Raw genomic sequence first — 19,999 nt, 5'->3', positions numbered from 1 at the left:
CTTATAAATCTCCTTTTTGGTGTATTTTTATGATTTACATTGAATTATAATCAGCCAAATTGTTAGTAAATGTATTGGATTCCTTGCATTAATATACCTGGGGCACCCCCTCCCCAATACAGCACACCCCCTCCCCAATACAGCGCACCCCCTCCCCAATACAGCGCACCTCCTCATGACTCACTTCAGGACCAGGAAAGCAACATGGGACCAGACCGAGGAATTACCCAGACTTATCTATTGTATTTGTATTGTAAGATAATAGTTGATCTGTTACAGGAATACAATAAGAAAATAAACCTGTCTTTCGATATCATACACACTGCAATACCTTTTTATTAACCCATTAAGGACAATGGGCAGTCCCTAAACCCATTGAAAACAATGCATTTTGAGCCCGTACATGTACGGGCTTTGTCATTAAGGGGTTAATATGATTGCTAGCTGATGGGCTAGCACAATATACAGACCTTTCTCAAAGTACAAACAAGTCTGTTGTGAAACTCTGAAGGGGCACTACCATGACGTATGTGTGAATGCTGTGTAATAGAGAGAGCAGTGTTACTTAACCTTTATTAGATCTAAGGGCCACGAGTAACCATTCAGTCAAGCTTCACAATATTAACTTTCAGTGCTATAAGAACCCTTAATTCAACTCTTTCCCAACAGCCTTTAATTACCTAAAACAAAGTGGGCATTGAAGTACCCCTTCTGATACCATTTTAATTGTTAATTTGTGTGTGGAAAGACTTATAAATACCAGCAAGTTGTAAAGTCAACTTTCAAAGCATTATTCTAGGATGACATTTAACATAGATATTATTAAAGTGACTGTGGTTGCAAGGTGTACTTTAATTTTAAATAACATCATTCTGTGTCTTTATTGGAATGTTTCCTATAGTAAATACACATCCAGCAGATATAAACAATGCTGGTTGTTTAAACTATTAAAAACATTTGCGTAGGTTATTCAAGTGAAAGCGTGAATGATTATCTTCTGAAAGCTATTTGAAACATCAAGTCAATGGAGGATTTAATCGATTTTAGACGTGCTTTATGTAGAACAACTTTGCGTTATCCAAAAGTAATGCCGCAAATATATAAACTTTACAAATATCATAACAAGTTTAATTTCTTGGTGAGTTAAAACATAAAAGAAACAAAACAAAAAAAAATATAACATATATACGCTACTTGAATAATAATTCAAATGAACCAATATGATCAGGTCAGGAAATGCTGTACGTCATTATTTATGATAGAGCAAATGGCCGCCTGTACAAAGCTATGTCCGTTCACGTTTTGTATTTTCATAATATCTGAAAGTGTTATTCGCAGGTTCTTCCTTCTTAAACGGAACTTAGACTCGAGATGCTAGTGCTGCCTAGGGTTCTATCAAAAGCTTATGTTATACTATGGTTGCACATAAGGCTTTCACCCATGTTGAAATGTTCAATGGATAAGAATATATTTTTATGTCTTTGTTTTGCTTACGTTAACATAAAGAAGGCCGTAAACCCACTTTTTCGACATGCTCTCCGATTCTGCTGCCTCCTAGAATATGTAATTTGCTGTAACATAGAAGCTTTTTGTTATCTACAAACTTATATTTTTATCTATTGAAATCCCAAGAATATGTTGTGTACGTTTTTGCTTATTTGTCTCGAAATCAAGGTTCGTTTGAGATATTCTTTTTCTGAAAGCCAATTAGGATTATGCAGTTTTCTTCGTTAATAATTGCATTGATTTATGTAATTAGTTGCCATTTGTGTGCCAAGAATCAAGTGTCGGATTGCATTTCACCTCTTGAATGCAGGAGGGGTAGGTAGGCCTAAGGATAAGGGTGAAAATATCCAAATTGCATGTGATGATCGAATACATAATATATTTATAAAGTTCAAAGATTAAATACTTTTTTTTATCATCTATTATGTTCTCCTTTGTGACTGAGTAATAAACAATGCATTTGATTGTACAAAATCATTATCGAGCAGTACTTTATCGAACATATAGTGCCGATTTTTTGCCTGTGCTCTTCTCAGATTATAGAAACGTTTCTGATTTTTAAGATCCTAGTTTAAACAACACTTGCAAAAAGCATCATAAAGAGGGGAAAAAAAAAGGAATCGGAAAGAATCTAATCTTTAACTTCAAATGATTAAAGAACGCGTATAGAGGTAAGCATGCTGTGAAACGCATTGGAATCCATGAAAAATGTGGTCCAGTATGCATTAAGAATAAAAATGAGGGAACTGACATATTAAGTTATCTGTGTGATATTGATGCCAAACACATCCTCTTATCCATATTATAGGTATGCATCAAAGGAACAGAATTATATACATTATATGCACAAGTTAAAATAAAAATCGAAATGCTGAATTGCAATAATAAGTAAACTGATTATCACATGATATTATTATAATCATAAATGTGTTTTCTATATTTACACTAACATTCAGAAGTTTGGGGTCAATTAGCCATTTTAATGGAAACCAAGGACATTTCCAGCTGTGCTAACATAATTGAAAAGGGGTTTTTCTGATGAACACAACGTGTCATTGGAACACAGGAGTGATGATTGCTGATAAAGGGTCCTCTGTACGCCTACGAAGATATTCCACTCAAAATTAGCCCTTTCCAGCTACAATAGTCATTAACAACATTAACGTCGTCTACACTGTATGTCTGATCCATTTCAGGTTGTTTTAATGGACAAATTTTTTTTCCCAAAAATAAGGAAATTTCTTATGACATTTAGTGTAGAGTTTTGTCAATTTACTCTCCAGACCTGAGGTTTAGAATGCATGGTTTGGCTCAAGTCTAAATATTCTACATCTTGTGAGAAGACCCCCCAGTTCCACTTAGAAGTATTTGTTCAGCTTGTATTCAGGTATTTGCAGGGTTGGCTTTTATTTTGAGAACATTCGAGATATTTACCATACTTGGGTTTTTAGGTGAATTGTGAAGATGTGATAGTATCAAGTACCAACCCCAACAAGAGTTGTCTTCTCAACCCTTCTATCTACCGTTAACGCCATCTAACATCCCCCCTCCTTTGAAGAGCCTTTAGGAACTGATTGCAGTGATTTCAGATTTCAAGTATCATTTCACATTTCAAAGGTTTATATAAAACAGTTTCCCACCATGAAAACAAAAATGCAAATAACTATAATTTCATAGAAAGACTGTCAATGCCACAGAAATATGTCACCATCTTACAAAAGATTTCATATAAACTTCAATTACAATGTCATCTAATGGACTATCTCTGGTATATTCTTGCAAATAGCTCCTTTGTATGCATAATTACAGCCTCCCGTTCTAACACATTACATTAAATTGCTCAGATTTAAATTTATATTTAAGAACCCGGTAATTGAAAAAGAGCTATTAAGTTTATTTACCAAAAGAGACTTTTTTCAGGTTACATCTGTATATCATACCGCCTAGCAATTTAAGTGGCCAAATGTGACATTTCTTGGGATGTAGCTGGAGGCATGGCTAAGGAAAGTGCTTTAATAAGGCCTGTGCTGTAATATTTTATGACTTAATGAGCTCTTTAACTTACCTGGAGCTTTAACATAAATACCTACCTACCCAGTATCCTCTGGCGCTCTCCATCCTCTTACTCTAAGACCTGGAGGTCTCATGGGGCTCAGAACATTGCATTGTCAATGCGGGCAAACTAGAGTGCCAAGCGCATATATACGGAGGCCATGTATTGGAGAAAAGGCCTTATATTTTGGCAATTTGTGACATCATGCAGGGGCTGTCCGGCACCCCATACAAAAAGTGCCTTTAATATCTTCAGAGGATGTCACCCTGTTTGGTATGTGGTCCAGCTAGAAGAGGTGACACGGGGGTGCTGTGAAGACTGAAGAAATGGCAGCATGGGCAGACTGAGGGAACAAGGATGCAAGGGCCGTCATTGAAAACCCAGTAAGCTTTCTAACAAACTGCATCACCTAACGCTAGTTAAGAACACAACACTAGGTATCCTGCTTACTACACAGCTATACCGCCAAAAAATAACTCCACTAGAGGTCTCTAATGGAAATATTAATATTGGAAAATGTTTAAAAATAAATGTGACTTTTAGGACTGTAGAATACCTAGCAAACTACCCTGAACTATTTTCTTCCTAGAGAAGAGCGATAGAGAACGAAAGGTGGATGGACTGATTTAGTTTGTAGACAGTTTGAGGGACAGTTGGCTGGCATGTTTGGCCCAGAAGGCCAAAGTGGCCTTAGTTAAAGAATAAAAAAATAAAACAGGTGAGAGCAAATGAAATGGATTAGAGAGGGACAAAATTTAAAGGACAAATTTAAAGGTCTTCTCCTACTGTTTCACCTCCTCTCAACCACCGACTAGATTGTAAGCTCAGAAGCGCAGGACCCTCTTCTCCTTTTGTACCAGTATGCTATTGTTTGTGATTTTAATTTATTTTACTTTATGTAACAGCGCTATGTAATCTGCTGGCGCTATATAAATAAATGTAATTCCAGGAACATTTGCCACAAGGACCAATGGTGTCCTGTAACACAGTGTGGTTTCCCTGTTGGTTTTCATGATTAAACCTTTAGCGAAAAATACTGTAATAAAATGAAAAATCTGCAGAGCATTATTTGCTAAACTTCCTAGAGAGTGCAATTACTGTAAGTGAAACAGGTTAATTAAATATGAAGAAATACTGAAATGGATTACAAAATAAAGAGGATGGGAAGAAAGCTCAACCACCTCTTGCCAGCCGCATATGGCTAGAATGAATTATGAAAAGACAAAACGATTTGGATAAAAAGAAAAAACGGCAGTTTCTAGGTAGGCTGACACAATTTTTACAGTTCCATATGTAGTCGGAGGCTTTTCTTGACCTCAATTGTCTAGGGCTAAGACACACGATACATGGCTTAGATTGTGCTATTCGGTGATCAGGCTCTCCAAGAGGCCACTGCTTTATAGACTGGTCGGAGACATCTCTTATTACCCTATGGAGTTCTGTTCGAGTAACATTGTATGAAGTTCTTACCATGAATCAATGCATGTAGACATTTAAAATATATTTATAAATGAGTGCTCTATAATTTCAAATACAATAAAATGGGCAGATTGGAGGGAAAAAAACCTACCTGTTATGCATGTTGAAAAAACACTCAATGTATAGGAACTGAACAATGCAATTTATCTCATTACATTGTAAGCCAGCGCCTACATGCCTAAGCTATAAATTAACTTCCTTTCCTTAAAGTTCTTAGCAAATTTTCAACTGAAGCAAATAATATAGGAAAATGATTAGGTACGTTAGTTTTGAAAGTCATGTTATTCTGATGACATTCCACGTGTTCCTCCTTGTTTTTGTGTCTGGATGAATAGCTAACTGATTAGGTGCAATTATTTAATCATATTTAAAAATCAGAAAGAACAGCAGACTGCATAGACCACCACCAACCCCCTGATTGAAGCCTCACTCAGTTCTCTGACAAAAGAAAGTGACATAAAGATTTAAACACTAGCTCTCTGGTACGTGGGCTCGTACCTTGCACCATTTCCAATAGGCAAACAAGAACAGGAGGACCCACTGAAGGCAGGATTTACTGACAGTTTTTAAGTGGCTTTGGGGTTTACTCACTAAAGGGAGACTTGGGTTTGTAGGAGAGTTGTGTTCCACGTCTTAGACTTCACTGTTCAGTTTTGAAGATGAGCCCCTGTTGCAGAAAGAGAGTAACTGGCCCTGTATGATCCATGTTAAACCTATGAGATATCTCCAAAGCCTTCTTATCTGTTGGATTATGTAGTATACAGGACCAGTTCAACCCTTCTTGCTGGAGAAACCTGCCAGTGTTTGTTCTTCATAATGAATAGAATCTTGGAAGATGACTCCCTCCCCTTGCCAGCCATCCTTTGGGAAGACAGTTTTTATAAAAGTGAATACGAGAATGTGTGTGACTATTGTGTGTAAATGTTTGTGCATATCAATGTGACCACGTGAGTGGGATCATTCAACAAATATATATACAAATATGTGCAGCAACTCAGTCCCCACAATCACAAAAACGTACATTACCGATAAATTGTTTAATACCACGTTCTATTATAAAGAGGAGGGTACATGATTTAAATCCTATGTGGATCCCTGAATGTTTAAATTATAATCTGATGTAGCACTTTGACATATCTGCTTATCACATTGTACTGTATGCATATCTGATAACTTGCCGGGTATCACAGAATCTCCGGGTAAATCACTGATTTCCCAGGGCACTGGATTACTATTTTCCATATGCAGGCTGTGGAGTGGCATTTAGTTACACCCACTCCTGATCTTAATTTCACAAGTTATAACCCACTCCTGATCTTAATTTCACAAGTTATAACCCACTCCTGACTATTCTCTGTCCACTTGCTACCTTTAGAAGTTTAACTGGGCTAGTCCTGTCCCACACTTGGCTAGCTCTGCTCCCTAATCATTGCCACATCCACCGAAAAGGGGATGATCCAGGGACGTTCCAAAGTATTGCCAAATCCAATGGAAAATGCAATGAATTTAGGGAGTCCAAACCTTTACTCAGCACAAGCCTACGTGTTAGTAATCAGTATGTCCTCTACCAGCCTCCCTTACAACCCTTAGTATGTTGGTGTAATACGTGAGCAGATGAAACTCAACGTGAGCTGGCGAGCGAATAGGTCCCATTGGCAGGAGACAAACTACACGAAAAATCCAGACGAGGTACAAAGGGAGAATCCAAGAGCAAGGTCGGGTCACGAGGCAAAGGGCAGGCTGCAAGTAACACTGGCCAAAGTCACAAAACAAGGCATGGTACACGAAGGGTCAAATAGAGGAAAGCTTGGATATAGGAAGAAACTTCAACTGATACCTGAGCAAAGGTTTCTGGGAGTGCAGGGCCTTTATTTATTTTAATTTGGCTCCAAAATGACGTCTCCGTGGTAACCTGTGGGCACGTCCTCCTCTCCACTGGCCTCCATCAGCAGCAGTGGGGGCGCGTTGCTATAGAGACCCCGCTTGCTTCAGGAAAAGAGGCGATGCGTCTGCCCGCCGTGGAAGCCTGAGAGCAGGTGAGCATGCGATTCATGACAGTTGGATAGGCTATATACCCCTAGTATAATAATAATAGTAAATGGTTATTTACCACACTGTAATGTGCTACTGTGGCCACCAGAACATAACTGTAACCACACTGGAGGCCACCACTGCTCAAGAGAAAGGGAGATACTAATAAGGTTAAAACAATTAGACTATGAGGCAGACAAATGGATCCATTAAGTAGTTTTTTTGTGACTAAGATGTTTTGAAAAACAATATTTTGTATTTTACTCCCTAAACAGTCATCAAAAAGACTGTAAGCATGCACACTTTATATAAATAAATAAATATTTGGCCTTTTGAAATAAAGGCCAAATAGTCTTTATCAGTCTTGAATAACATTTAACTTTAGATTCACAGTAAACTTAAAGTATATATTGCCAATAATGTCTCTATTGCATGTCTGTTGCAAAGTTGGGGTACCTGCATTTTAGAGGGGGTTTTATGTGTGGTGTGTTACTCACCATGGAGAGTATTTGCACCAAGATCTGATATCCAACCAGTTTCATCCAGAAGCCATGTTTACCATCCTCCCCACATACTACAATAGCGACCCCCTACGGGGCTGAGGTGGGCCCAGTGCAAATACTTTGCAGTGTGCAAAGGAGGACCTGATGGAGAACTGTGTGTGTTTTGCTGTTACTATTTTAAATACCTGTGTGTTTCCCATTAAAACAGAGTTCGTGATTTTACCCTCAAACATCTAGCCTTGGCTGATGTTTCTTGTAGCGGAGGAAGCTGACTTTAGCTGGTATACCCATTCAGGGTACCGAGATCCGTTACAATATCCCTAACATTTCAGCGTCCAAATCCAATCTCCTTATGCTCCAATGCTCTCTTGCAAAAAAAACAGGACTGTTGGGAGGTTGCTTTTGATTCCCAGATGTTAGATTTCTCATTGTGTTGACTGTCAGACAGTAACATTCAAGCATACTAACATGCACATATTTACATACATACATACATACATACATACATACACACATTAACATACTGGCACGCTCTACCCAGGCTGCGGAGCTGCATATCTCGGTCTTGCTTCAGTTTCTCTGATTTGCTACAATCCATTCCTGGATTTCCTTATGCTCTGTTCTGATCTTCCATTCCTTGCTTCCAGTTCTGCTCTTTGCTTCAGCTCTGTTTCCTTTATAAGGTGTGCCCCACCTGTTATGTTTGTCTCAGTCTGCAGTCTACAGGTATGTCTCTTGGTTTGGCGTACGGTACCGCTGTAGACAAGGTTTAGTCTTAGGACCCACACCGTATATTGGAGTGCTTTGGCGTAGTAGTGGGCTAAGCATGCTATGGCCATAAGATGTGATGACATATCTTGTGGTCCTAGGCTAGTCCTGTGGTTTCTGTGTATTCTTGTCTTGTGTAGCCTGGTTAATCCAGGCAGCTCTGTGCTTTGCGGTCTTGTCCTGTATCCTCGGTAGAGGGTGTCCTGTTCATGTTGGATCTTGAGTATTCCTTGTCTTGTTCCTTTTTGTGCCCTGTATTATGTATATCTTGTCTGGTTATGTTCCTTGCTCTGCCCTCCCTGCTTGCTATGTTTCTGTTGATAATCTGCTTAGCTTCCATACTCCCATCCTGCATGATTCCAGTGCTATGGCTCATGCCTGCTTCAGGGTGCCTGCCACAAGTGGTTGGCGGAGAATGGTGGGAGATGCTGAGAGATAGAGAGGGAATTTCTGGGAGACTTGGGACTTCTGTGTACCTGTGGTGCCCCCCTGATGCGTGGCACCGGGCCCCCCACCAAAGCACACGACTGCCTGTAGGATAAGGGGATACACGGAAACCTATCAGAATCACTTGTTTCCTATATCCAAATAACAGATTAGACAATTTACAAGTCTGAGATTATGCCCATGCATAACTAATAACGGCAGCCTATCTTTGATGGAGGCTTCTATCTCCTTTTGTTGTATCGTTCTTGACACTATGATATAAAGACTCAGTGTTGTGAAAGCAAATGGATGACGTGAATTGTAGACACATGAGCCATATGATATGATGTGATATATAATTATGTAAGAATACCTTTTTAATGCAATGTAACATAAAAAAATAGCTACTAAGAGTCCTTATTATCGTTTATAAGGACCAGCTCTTCTGACCAGCAACCAAGGCTGGGGGGCATTACTCCCCGGGCCAAACATGCCATTCACCTCACTTTTAAACAGCAATATCTTGATTTAAAATCCTTATATAAGGAAAGGCAAGGGGAGGCCATATTCCACTCACCCAGGGAAGAACACGCCCAAGAGATTGCTACTTCTGGGCCCTTTCTTAGAAATAAATCCTACATGTATAACGAAATATTTAACGTTTCTGAACGGGTGGAAACATTGTGTAGTAAAACATGACCACAAAGGGTTCTAAAATTTAAAAACCTAGTATTGGAGCCCATCAGCGGATGGGGGAGAAGCTTATCTAACACAGGTTTATCCTATTATATCATCCAAAAGCAATCTAATACATGGCCCAAAGGTGTGGTTTTTTTTCAATTCCAAATAACAAAGGTATATGGAAATTCCTGGCTGAATTCTGGCAGCCTAATGCTTTTTAGCCATAGATAATTAAACTCTAGATTAGTTGCTGAAATAAAACATGTTTAGATCCACTTGTGCAGTTGTGTATTCCGGAACACAATAGGCAGGTTTCATTCCTCTTCAGAAGCAATCAGTCCCATCGTTGTGTACATGGGGCCAAAGTGTACTCGTTTCTCAGCGTTCAAATGGATTTTTCAGGTCAATATTTGTTAAAAGAAGTCAAACTGTGAAACAAACAGGAAGTTTCAGAGAGGGTGTCCTCATAATTGGGAGGCAACATAGAGTGACTGGAATTTGCCCCTTTCTGGTTAGATGTCCCAACAGGCAGGCCAGAGCATCTTACTAACAGGTAAGTAATGGATTGCCTCTATTAATTCTGGGGCAGTTCCAATGAAATTGAATGGCATGATGCCTAATTGCTTATCATATTGGCAATGAGTTTTTTTTTTTTTCCTTCTGTTTTTTTCTCCCTAGTTTTGCCATTTCATCAGCAAAAGCACTTAAACGTAATTGGGTTTTAAACCTGTGTTTATTAAAAGAACTCTAACGCCCATGTGCAATTCAATGTTTGCTTGGATGTTGCATTTCAATGTGACGATTGATTAGGTTCCATTTGGTGGCATGGTTACTGTATTTTACTTGGCATAGGGAGCGGTTTCTTAATGTTAATCCATGATAGATTGTGCAAGCCAAATGACTCTCTCTGCCTGGTTCGCAGTTACCGAACAAAGTTACTTTGTACTGTGTTTCAAGCAATCCTCTTCTCTTCCAGGATCATGGAAAAGACGTTGATCTTTCTTCTGATAATACCTGGGATATTCTCTTCAGCTGTAAGTTTCCTGTTTTCACAAATCTATTTGCATTTTGGGAAGAAAACAAAAAAACAGAATTAGATTTTATGCCTGATCGGCATACATATGGGTGCATATGATCGCAGGTTTGTCATCAAATGTATTACTTTGATAGGTGATAGTTCTGTATAAACAACTATGTAGTGAATTTTCACATGACCAGGTTTAAAATATGTAACAAATGTTTAGACACAGAATTTATTACAGATAAGAATCTTTCGGCCCATCTAATTTGACCGTTTTTTTTCTGCTCTAAAGACTCAAACTTTAAGTCCTTGGTCTTATTGTAGATTTAGTATAGTGTGATAGTCATGTGCCTAGCTATATATCCTTCATTGTATTATCCTCTACCACTTCTGCTGGAAGGCTGTTCCACCTATCCAACACCCTCTCAGAAAAGTAAATGTTTGTCAAAATGTAGATGTTCTTAGTAAGGCAGACAGAAATATCACAAATGTGATTAGATTTTGTTCTGGATATTGCATATGCACTTAAGTCCTGCATATCATGTCCCTTTAGAGGGACTGTAGCACATCAGGACAGAATATTCTTGCATCCATGCATGAGGCCTCACTTTTTGATAACTGGATCTTCTTCTTGGTATTGGTAACTTATTAGAATTAGTTGTGGAGTCTTAGCAGTTGAACTGCATCTGGCGGTCTTAGTTGAAACAGAAAATTATCAACATGCTAAACATGTCCCACGTGGACAAGTGGGTTTTAATCATTTGCGAGAGATAATTCTGGAATTGTACAATGTCATTCTATAAATGTATAATCAAACCATCGTGTTAATGCTTTTATTGATTGTACTACAAGATGGTGATTGGGGAAGCTGGGTGAAATTTGACTCCGCTACTTGAGACCGACAACCCCAAAGCATAGCTAGAACAGTCTATAGATGGAGTAAAAGTAATATGTAAACCTTATCTAGAACATTATTGATGATGATTATAATAGTAGTATTGTTAGTATTGTATTGTATTGTGCAATCATATTCCTGCTGGGTAAACGGGAGATAACCGTGCATAACAACAATTTGGGTGTAGGGAAACAAAAGGTTATTCAAAGAGCTTACAATCTTAAAATCACATTTTAGTGGAAAACTATGTGTATTCCCTCCTTAGCCAGGCAGAAAAACATGTTTTGTGAGGGGTTAAGGTGGCTATCAGGGCAGATCTGCCACTTGCGCCCTCTAATGGCAGAACAGTGTTTTATGGGAGGCACTATGTGTGCTTTTCGGACCTTTGTATATTGATTGCTTAATAGACTGCGGAAGCCCTTGCAACATTCTAAATACAAACGAACAAAATAGATTAAACAAAGACCATAGGCTGTGCTACCACTTAAGCAGATTAAGCAACTGCTTAGAGCCTCTCTAGTGATCTAACTGGCCCCTTTAAAGAGCAAGGAGAACCTATGACCACCTATGCAAATGTATCCCACATACCTCTTAAAGTGTTTTATTTTGAAACTTGCGTATGAATTCTGTGTTCATTAGTTCATGCTGAATAAGTATTTTAATAAATTGTCATAAAGATGAAGCCAAGTTAAATCTTTTTCTTATGGCCTCTAAAAATTTAGAGCTGGCCCTGGCTAAAACGAGCTTGGGTTCCCTTTCCTCTCCACGACAATGCAGACTGTCTATAGATCCACACAAATAACGCATGTGGCGTATCCCACCACGTTACCATTCAATGACGCCATGCTATAGTTTTTTCACTTCTATATTTATCAGTCTTTGTACTTTTTTGGGGGTTTTTATTTATATTTTTGACCACACGGTACTTCTGGATTTCCTGCTACCCTAACAACCCCCACCATTTGCATGCTTTGGCTAAACAAATAATAAAAGAAAAAACATACATTTTCCATCTCGTTGCATCAAAGGATCCTTTATGCATGTGGTGCAGATGGTAGCCACTTGTAATTTTTTTTTATATTCCCTCCTTCAAACAAAATATAGTATAGGGGTGGGAATATACCCCTGGCTTACGTGAAAGTGTATTTTCTGTTCCACGCACAGATGTTGCCACATGAATCTCAAACTTTCTGGGACTTCTGTGATGTCGAAATGGATGAATACCATGCAATGTTTCTCAACAGAGCAATATGTGCATGTGTGTAGCCAGCTCAGCCTAGGCAGTTCCTGTAACACTAAACATTTTCTATTTTATGATCACTGTGATGATGGTACCAATTTTTATAAGCAATATGCTATAGTCTAGATAACCCTGCACATGACTAGACAACCGAGAACTTGAGGGTTTGGTGGTAGGTTAAATGGAGACACATTCTGCATGAAGCAACCCTACTGATTCATGGCCAGATCTGGTGCTTGTTGACATGTAATGCCTGTATAGTGTTTTTATTTTTTGGGGGCTGTAAGTGATCTAAGACAGGTTTATCATATCAGACTTGATGCCGCTGCATTGATAATATAAGACCTTTGTTGTCCTGAGACTACATGGGACAATATCTCATCCTAGGTAGTCTTTCTGGCTCTATGGCTTCTACAACTTCTTAAATCTTTGTCCTTTCATCAGGACGCATTCCCAAAATGTCTGGGCTCAGCTTCTTGATTGTATAGATTTGTACTTTTATATCGTGGAGAAATAGTGCTATGCTCAACAAATGTAGTTCTTGCATGTTAGTTGGACATTTTACCTTTTTTTTTTTTTTTTTTTTTTTTTTTTTTTTTTTTTTTCCCCTCCACACAAGGACTATGCATCGCTTATTTTCAGCCAGGTCACAGCTTAATTCCTTTTAGCAAAAAAACCTAGCAAAGGCTGCAGTTGAACAACATCATCAGTATTTTAACCTGCAACTCGCTTTGAGATCCATGTGTGTTCATCAGCATACATCAGCCCTTTGTGCCCATAGAACATCAGTGACCAGGCACAGAAAACTATCAGTGCTGTCATTAGGCGTTATGGCAGACCAACACCAATGGAATCTTCTCTATGAATTGCTGATTTTGCTCTACAAAAAGAATGTGTAGAAATAGTTCTGACTTTCATGCATATTTAATGACTATATTTGCAATGTACCATCTTCACATTTAACCTTATATAGCCAGATTGTTATTTTAATAAATCCGTAATCCATAGTAGTGTGGTAATCCCTTTTTTACTAAAGATTTGAAATAGAGCGGAAAGCAAGATAATTTTCTTTCCAAAAATCCCTAAAACTACACTTTTTTTTCTCTTTGAATCATAAGGAATTAACTTCAGGAGATGCACTTGACACAGAAATTTCAAGAACAACAACTGTTTGTACAACATGTAATACAGAAATTCCAAGCTCTGGTGTAGCAGATTCTACTTCTGACAGCTGGTCAGATATTCATCCATGGGTAACCACAGAGTATCCCACCACAGCAACCACCACCGAAGAGACAACCACCACTGAACCATCAGAGCATTTAGAGAATGAACCAAATAAAGAAACATCAAGTGAAGTTGATGACCAAGATGACTCTAAGGACCATGATGACCAATGTGATGAAAATGCCCAACCAGAAGAAGTAAAAAAGTTTGCAGAAGCCATGATGGATTTCAGTATTGACTTATTAAAGCATGCAGACCCAGAGTTAAAGAAGCCAAATGTGGTCATATCTCCTTTCAGCGTTGCCCTGGGACTATTACAACTTTCACTTGGTAAGATCAATATTTGGGAGCTATTTTTTTGTATGGTGTGATGGACAAATATTAGCCTCCCGTTTAATTACAAAATTTTGTGTAGTAGCACCAAAACTATTTGCACATAGGACCACTGAAGCAATGTTTGTCTGAATGTAAGGATAAAATGACTGACTAAATGTTCCCAGGATTAAACTGTACAGGGTCAATCCTCACCCATTCCCCTGCCAACAGCAAATACACTGACAGCTATCCAGAATATCTCAATTTAAGTCACCTGCGCTCAGCTCCAGATTCTAGGGCATATTTTCTAAAGTGAGACTTTGCAGGAGAGTAGACTATGTAATAAGAATAGTGAACCCCAGTCTATGACAAGGCCTGAGCTACCCTCATATTGCAAGGTTAATGTGAGATTAATTTGAATACAGTTTTACTGACTGAACTATGCATTATATAGGGTTAGCTTAGCCCCTATTGTATGAAAAAAAGATGGCCCATTATAATGCATAGAAAAAATCACTTCTGCTGTAGTGATTAACCCCTTCTGTTTCTGTATGTTTCTCTCAATTTTAAAGTCTTTGGCAAAGTAACCCTTATAGTAAAAATAATCAAAACTGGTCTGTGAATGAGTTCAACACAACTTAGGGATTGTACCCTTAAACTACTGTTAACTACAAACTTTTAAGAAGGCTATTAGTTGAATAAAATGTGAGGTTTTAGAGAAGCTTTGTATAGTCATTTATTTATTTTTCATTGCAAGTGGATCTCCATATTGGGTAAACCTTATGTATTTTCTTCTTGACTTCGCCAGTCATAATGCCATGCCTTGCTTTTTTTTTTTTTATGTAAGGCATGCAGTTCTTCTGTTGGTATGGTCTGGAACACCTGGCAAGGTGTAACGATTAATTTATGGCTGGTGACCAAGTGGAATTCAGAGATGGGAAGGAGTGAGACAGATTCTTGGTTTGAACCACGAGTGAATTCCACAGTACCCAACAATTAGTACTGTGACATCCTTCTGGACCTTCTAAGATCCAGTGGGGCTCCAGCTTATATTATGGTCCATCTGGCTCAACCACATCTATGTTGACTAACATTTGATACTCTGCATTTTTAGGAGCTGGTAAGGACACTGAGAAGAAGTTACTGGAAACACTCCATGTGCAGTCTCTGAAATGTCTTCACAACACGCTGAACAATGTTAGAGAAGAGTTGAAGAAGACTATGAAAATGGCAAGTCGCATATACCTAAAGAAAGGTCTGTAGAAGAGGAAATAATGGCCACACTATGACCAGTTGTTGAACTAAAGTTGCTGTTCCACTTAGACAAAATATAATTGAGCTATATAGTGTGTTAAGCAAACAAACCCTTGCAGATCTGTCATTTACCTAATCCCTCTGCCTATTTAATTAGATTGTTGTATGGTGAGAATCAGTTTTTGCATTTCTGTCGTTACTTGGAAAAAAAATTTTCTACATGATTAAAGAATTATTTTACAGAACTAGGGATGGTGTCTCTAGTTCTGCTTTGAGTTTTAGAATTGTTAGCTTAAGCAGAACAGCACACTTAAGCCCCTTCCTCTTTTTCTTCATTACATCCCCCAGAACCTTGTAGAACCCTGACATCTTATTATGCTGCTAACCTGCAAATGTACATCACAGTGATGCCCATAACTGAGCATTTTATTTATTTTTAGGCTTTAGGATTAAGAAATGTTTCCTGAAAAGGTCTGAAGAATGGTATGGATCAAAAACCCTAAATTTAGCCAGGAACAAGGACGATAATCTGGAATCCATAAATAAATGGGTCCGTGAAGTAACAGAAGGAATGATCCCAAAATTTCTTTCAGACATGCCTTCAGATGTTGTGCTAATGCTGCTTAATGCCATGCATTTTAAAGGTAAAGCATACTGTACACATTTCAAATGGGCCACAATGTTTTTATTTAAAAAGAGCACAGTAGGTTGTGGAGAAAGTAGATGATAAATCACTTTATAAACATTTTATGGATTCTAAAGGCTCAAATCTTACAAAAAGGATACAAAGTTTACATACTGCAAAAACGTAATCGCCACTCGAGGTACCCCAACATTTGAGCAGTGATCCAACCCTCGATAAACATTGGGGAATATGGAGCGGTGCCTGCCTTCTGTGCCTCTTTACTTAGTGTTTTGTTGCAGTATGTAAGCTGTGCATGCTTTTCTTGAGATTGATTTATTAAGTTATTGTACCAGATACGTATTTGGTGTTCTTTCTTTAGGTGTACAGCTCAATATTTACTAGATTTGGTACCTATTTGATTTGCAAGGAGACAGTTAGTTGTACCTTGCACCTCATTATTTATATTTGCCTCTGCTATCTATATATCTATATATATATATATATATATTTCTGAGTGCCCTCTGTATTTTTTGATTATACATAGCCCCATACCACCTGTTGTGTTCTGTGATCATACCTGGAAACGTCCCTAGTATGTTAGCCAGGAATTCTCCCTATCCATTTGGGAGCTTGGACAGGGTGCAGTTGGGCTTATCCATTTAGGTTGTGCTAGCCATGAGTGGGCCAGGGGTATTCCCCAAACCTGCAGAGGGACTGGCAGAGATGGGTGCACTGAGCTTCCCTATGCTAGGCTCAGTGAACCATTGCAAGCCATGCAAATTTACACCTTAGGATTGTGATCAATACTGGAAACAATATTTAAACATCTGCTCATTTATATCATTAAAGTGGAGGTCTCATTAACTATACTTTAACCCTAAATATGTTCTCTTGCTCTTTAATTGATCATAACACCAAGAATAAATAAATCACTTACTTTTGTATACGTAGGTGTTTGGAAGAATAAATTTGACCCCAACATGACTGTCCAGGATGTGTTTTATGTCAGTGATGATCTTACTGTACCAGTGGATATGATGACTGCCCAAAAATATCCACTCCGTTGGTTTCTACATGAGAATCTAGACAGTCAGGTAAACATAAATCAATCCAATATATATATTTTATAATCTCTTCATATCTTCAAATGTTTTTAGCTGAAGTTTTTTTTCCTCTAAGTGACCCCAAATCTCACCTTCAGATATACAGTATATTCCGAAAGGCCAAATATCAGCTTAGGGTATTCCTTGAAACTTTCAAAAAAATTCAGTGGGTTTCCTAGCGGTCTTGATTTCTCCCAAGTTTAATTGCAATTAGAATTGGAAGTGTTTCTGTTGATATTGTACTATTTACTATGACACAAACAACTGAAAATAACAAGCAGTCCATCACATAACAATCTGACCTGATGACGAAAGACTGCTCAAAAGATCTAGAAGCAAACAAGCTTACAATATGTATTCTGGAAGAAATTTGTCACCAACATTAAAGAATATTTCTAAAACTAAAAACAAAGGAGGAATAATAATGCTAATTGTGAAAAAGAAGTTAAGAATGCTTCCCCCATAGTTTACTTTACACATAAGACGGGCTATTAAAGTACATTACACATTTAAAGCTCTAAACACTATTATATGGCTTTATTTAGTGTACTGAGCGGAATACAGGATTTGGGAAAATGCTTTAAATTATATTTGTTTCTGTCTTTTCCTATTTAGGTGGCAAAGCTATCTTTCAAAGGAAACATGAGTTTCGTTGTTGTAATGCCACTCCATTATCAGTGGAATCTCTCCAAGATTCTCGACAACTTTAATCGGACGGAGCTCTATAGCAGATTTCCGAAGGAGAAGCAGACCTTCTTAAGAATGCCTAAACTACAGCTCGACTTTAAACTGGAGCTCAACAATGCCTTGAGTACCCTTGGTAAGTACAACTGACCTTATTAAAATCCTTCGGTCCAGGAGGGTTTCATAACCCAAGATATTCTTTTGTCATTTTTACAATGTTTGAAACCACGATTCCATATTTGATGAACCTGCACAAATTATACATAATTTTGTTCAGAAGTAGAGTCTTCTCTTAAAATCAGACTTATATAAAACATAATATTTTTAGTGATAATGAATAAAAAAAAAAACTTTTTGCAACTTTACTTAAAATGTCTTGACCCAATATATGTTCAGCAGCATATCCTTAGTCATACCCCCACGTATATATTTTTTTTATGTTCAAGAGGGCTACATCCATGCTTTACATATTACACTATATTACATATTTTTATACTATTGGCTTAAGGGGTTTGGGGGTAGAGAATTTTTTTTTTTTCTTTTTTTTTTTTTAAATGTAGTTTTATAGTGGTAGCGCTAAGGTGCAAAACAGTATTTTTTAATTTTCATTTCACAATGCAGTATGGCTCATAACCCCGATGGGGACCTCCCATAGTGACATCACTAGACTTCCAATTTTATTTTTTTATATATATATATATATTATATATTTTTCCTCATGATCTGTGCTGATTACACTGTGATCAGCAAGCAAGGCTTTATAGCCCTGAATTGATTGCAATATGCACGATCAGCCAGCAGAGGGAGAGCCTAGCAGAGGATCTCCTGTCCTCTCGTGAACTTCCAGGGGAAGTCAGCACTGACACCTCCCGGACGATCCTGCGTGATCAAATGATCAACATCAGTGCTCATGGTGACTTAATTCATTTACCCGATTTATATTGCAGGCCTTGGAGAATTGTTTCACCATCCAGATTTAAGTGGGATCTCAGATGAGTCCTTGTTTGTATCCAGTGTTCAACACCAATCCAGTCTGGAGGTGAATGAAGAAGGTGCCGAAGCTGCAGCAGTGACAGCAGTTATAACATCGCGTTCGCTTGCCTCTTATAGCATCAACCGCCCTTTTCTTTTTTTCCTGTTTGATGACGCAAGGGGTCTGCCTATGTTTCTGGGTTATGTCCGTAACCCTAGTCCTGGCTCATATTATAAGAAAAAAGAGTTCCGTTTCCAGGACAAAAATGGAAAGGGTTCCATACCAAAGTAGGGCTCATGTAAAAACGGGAGGCTGAGCATTTCTTGTTGGATTATCATCTCCATAGACTGTATCAATTTTAGGACGGGTAACAGTTTTGGAAATCAACTTTTTTATTTAGTTCCATTTATTTTAACTCTGTAAATGGTGGGAGTGAGTGTCGTATATTACATTGTCACTGTTTGTCTGCTTGATAGATGTTACAGTTCATCAATTCTATTGCCCGTCTCTGCCTGGAAAGTTTAAAAAATAATCTCTGAAGGTACAGGACAGTTTTAGGTAGACAAACTGGTAGTGCTTTATTTCATTCTCTTGTTCAGCGTTTTATATTTTGTTTAGCCTTCCCTATACCAACTGGAAGCCCTTTGGGGATATTTCATATTTATGATTTTATGTATGATCGACCTGTGGGCTGGTTGAATTTGTTTTTGACTTTTAATAAAATACTTGATGCAAGATGTATTTTATATATTTGCAGCCACTAATCGGTATTCTATGATGCTATGTTGGCATCCACATATTATGAAGCAGGATTTATACACTTCATTGACTGCAACAGACACATGTACATTAAACATTAATGTATTTATCGGTTGATTGGCGCAATTTTGGAACATCCTCCTAGATGTCAGTCAATCCTTTCGGTCTGTAGTTCACCAGCTGCCAATGAACTGCTCCTCAAATTATACATTACATTCCACTGGTCAACAACATGGGAGTATGCTTGCCCAGTAGGTACATTCTTCCAGTGTTTCCATGCTTAGTATAGTTCTGTTATAAAGCATTACCTTGATTCATTAACGCGATAAATAACTTTTGTAATAGTAACAAAATTGGACCATCTAGCATCAAATCATTTGAGGTATGTAGATGGAACACTAGAAGGTGTGTGTGCATTGCATGGGCAAACTAAAAAGGGGCAACATGACTATTTTA

General features: G+C 38.1%; 1 protein-coding gene across 1 annotated transcript; it reads left to right on the top strand.

The window, feature by feature from the left end:
• The first annotated feature begins 9,876 nt into the window (after positions 1-9,876).
• Positions 9,877-19,077, top strand: SERPINF2 (serpin family F member 2). Its single transcript, XM_053457100.1, has 8 exons — positions 9,877-10,000; positions 10,424-10,481; positions 13,722-14,160; positions 15,260-15,400; positions 15,840-16,043; positions 16,976-17,118; positions 17,743-17,947; positions 18,759-19,077. The coding sequence occupies exons 2-8, from the start codon at positions 10,428-10,430 to the stop codon at positions 19,073-19,075; spliced, it is 1,503 nt and encodes a 500-aa protein (XP_053313075.1). The 5' UTR covers positions 9,877-10,000; positions 10,424-10,427; the 3' UTR covers positions 19,076-19,077.
• The last annotated feature ends 922 nt before the right edge of the window (positions 19,078-19,999 follow it).

This window comes from Spea bombifrons, chromosome 2 (assembly GCF_027358695.1).
Source record: "Spea bombifrons isolate aSpeBom1 chromosome 2, aSpeBom1.2.pri, whole genome shotgun sequence".
Classification (NCBI taxonomy): Eukaryota; Metazoa; Chordata; class Amphibia; order Anura; family Pelobatidae; genus Spea; species Spea bombifrons.
Note: the sequence above shows the minus strand (reverse complement) of the source record. Positions and strands in the feature narration are given on the sequence as shown.

What these genes read in the sequence shown, in the direction of transcription:
- SERPINF2 (XM_053457100.1), top strand. Translation starts at nt 10,428, where the DNA reads ATGGAAAAGACGTTGATCTTTCTTCTGATAATACCTGGGATATTCTCT. An exon ending in ACTATTACAACTTTCACTTG is followed by an intron (nt 14,161 to 15,259) that starts GTAAGATCAATA and finishes CTGCATTTTTAG; the next exon opens with GAGCTGGTAAGGACACTGAG. An exon ending in ATGAGAATCTAGACAGTCAG is followed by an intron (nt 17,119 to 17,742) that starts GTAAACATAAAT and finishes TTTCCTATTTAG; the next exon opens with GTGGCAAAGCTATCTTTCAA.